This window comes from Echinococcus granulosus (assembly GCF_000524195.1).
Source record: "Echinococcus granulosus chromosome Unknown EG_S00082, whole genome shotgun sequence".
NCBI classification, from domain to species: domain Eukaryota; kingdom Metazoa; phylum Platyhelminthes; class Cestoda; order Cyclophyllidea; family Taeniidae; genus Echinococcus; species Echinococcus granulosus.
In genome coordinates, this window is record NW_020170462.1 from 239755 (window position 1) to 241658 (window position 1904).

General features: G+C 45.1%; 1 protein-coding gene across 1 annotated transcript in view; it reads left to right on the forward strand. All coding sequences in view use genetic code 11, as the record gives it.

The window, feature by feature from the left end:
* EGR_07622 (hypothetical protein) overlaps positions 1–1904 on the forward strand; it is a gene marked incomplete at both ends in the record, with an annotated part of 6846 nt that overhangs the window by 510 nt on the left and 4432 nt on the right. The window contains one exon of the mRNA XM_024496871.1: positions 1650–1773. Coding sequence (XP_024348727.1) covers positions 1650–1773 — 124 coding nt within the window. The remainder of the gene's footprint in view (positions 1–1649; positions 1774–1904) is intronic.

A 1904-nucleotide genomic window follows, 5' to 3' on the forward strand; every position in this document is an offset into this window, starting at 1 on the left:
CACATTGCAGATATCAGTATGGTCATGCTCGTGGCCACACACAAAATTTTGTTTAAAACAGGTTTAGCATCTGAGTAAATCCATTCCTTCTTCATCCCCCTTCTTCTCGCTTGTTTTTAAATTGCGAATTGGCATCAGATGAAGACGGACATACCACCAAATCTATCTATTTCTTTTTCTGCTCGTCTACCTGCGCTATCCGAGGCGGAGTGAGGCGAGAAGAGACAAAGCGAGACAACTCATGGAGGGCTTTGAAGAGAGGCTGTTCAGATTTAAGGATAAGCAGGTTTTTACAACCACAAAATGAGAAGCCTACACGAGATGACCTTGTTGCAGGCGAGGTGGAGAGTCCAAAAGCCAATCCTCACATTTGTGACCCAATGAGAGAAAAATTATAGAATCAGATGGTTGAACGAGGCCAGAAGAAGGGGATAGAAGTAAGGCAAGAGCGGAGGGAGGAAGTAGGAGGCAGGATCAAGGAAAAAAATGGGACAGGCATGACAGAGAGGGCTTGAGGAGGAGAGAGGAGAGGAGAGAAGGATGTGGAAGAGCGACAACCCTCATGGTAGAGACCAAATAATTGTCCTGTGTGTTTTTGCGGTTCACAAAGGTCACTCCTTGCGCCTTTCTTTAGAGATAACACATCTCAATAAACATGGAGTTTCTCATCAAAATAACACCAGTAATTGATAGAATTTGGCAAATTGTGATACTACTTAATACGATTTCATCGCCTATCACAGACAAACACGGATGTCGAAGGAGACAAAGGAGGGGATTAAGCAAAAAGGAGTCATGAAATAATTCTCCCAACATCACTATCGCTACCACTACCACTACCGCTAATACTACTACCACCACCACCACGAATGATAATTTCTGTGGTGGACAGGAGAGGTGACAACAATAACCAAAAATTTTTTGGACATCCTTTGAAGAGTAGTTGCTGCGTTTATTTCACATTTCTCTCTCGTTATCTCTCTCCCCCACTTTCTCTCACCCTTCTGTTGCGGCATTTCGCCATGGGAATGATTTGTTTACTGCGCCATCGCTCCTCTTCACGCCTCACGTCCACCCTGTTCTTTTTTCTCCTCCCCTATACTCTCGCCTTTTCCTCACACGAATGGGGATTGGACTGAATTTTAACCAAGATCCAGAAACCGTGTTCAATGAATTGTTATGTGGTATGGTGTAGTGGGCTGTGGTATGCGGATGAAAGAGAGAGCGGCGTGTTTGGATTGACACGCCTCTACAATAGGGCAGGAGACTCCCATAATGTGTGTAGTAGAGAAAAAAGACGTTAGTGAGCCCTAGGGGTTTTCACTCGATACCTCCTCTTAACACCAATGAAAAGCTTTATTTCCTGTAGTGGGGGAAGCCGCATCTTTCCCTTTGATATGTGCTGTCATTGGAAGTGCTCCGCCCCGGTCACACAGGTAGAAGTGAGGATGGCATCGGAATCGCATGCGTGCCGTTATCCGTTCACTTCACGCGATTTCACATTTTCTTGCTTTTCTACCCTCTCTCAGCTGCCCTTAAATTGTTAATTGACATTAGAGGGAGAGGGACATTGCAACAAATCTATCTGCCTCTTAGTCTGCCCCTCTGTCAGGACTAATTGGGCCATTTTGTCAAAATTGAACTTCAAGACGAGGTGAGGGGCAACTCACTAAATGCCTTGGACGGAGGATAGAGGATAAGCAGGCTTTCCAACCACCAATTGATTTACCTGCTAGAGATGACCGTATTGCTGGAGAGGAGGAGCATCCGAAAGTCAATTATCACATCTGCTGTCTAATGATGGAATAATTATGAAATGCGATGAATAAAATCGGTGGAGGGTAAGAGGCACAAAACAGGAAAGAAGGGGAGAGGACAGGAGTGAGGAGGGAAGGATGTAGAAG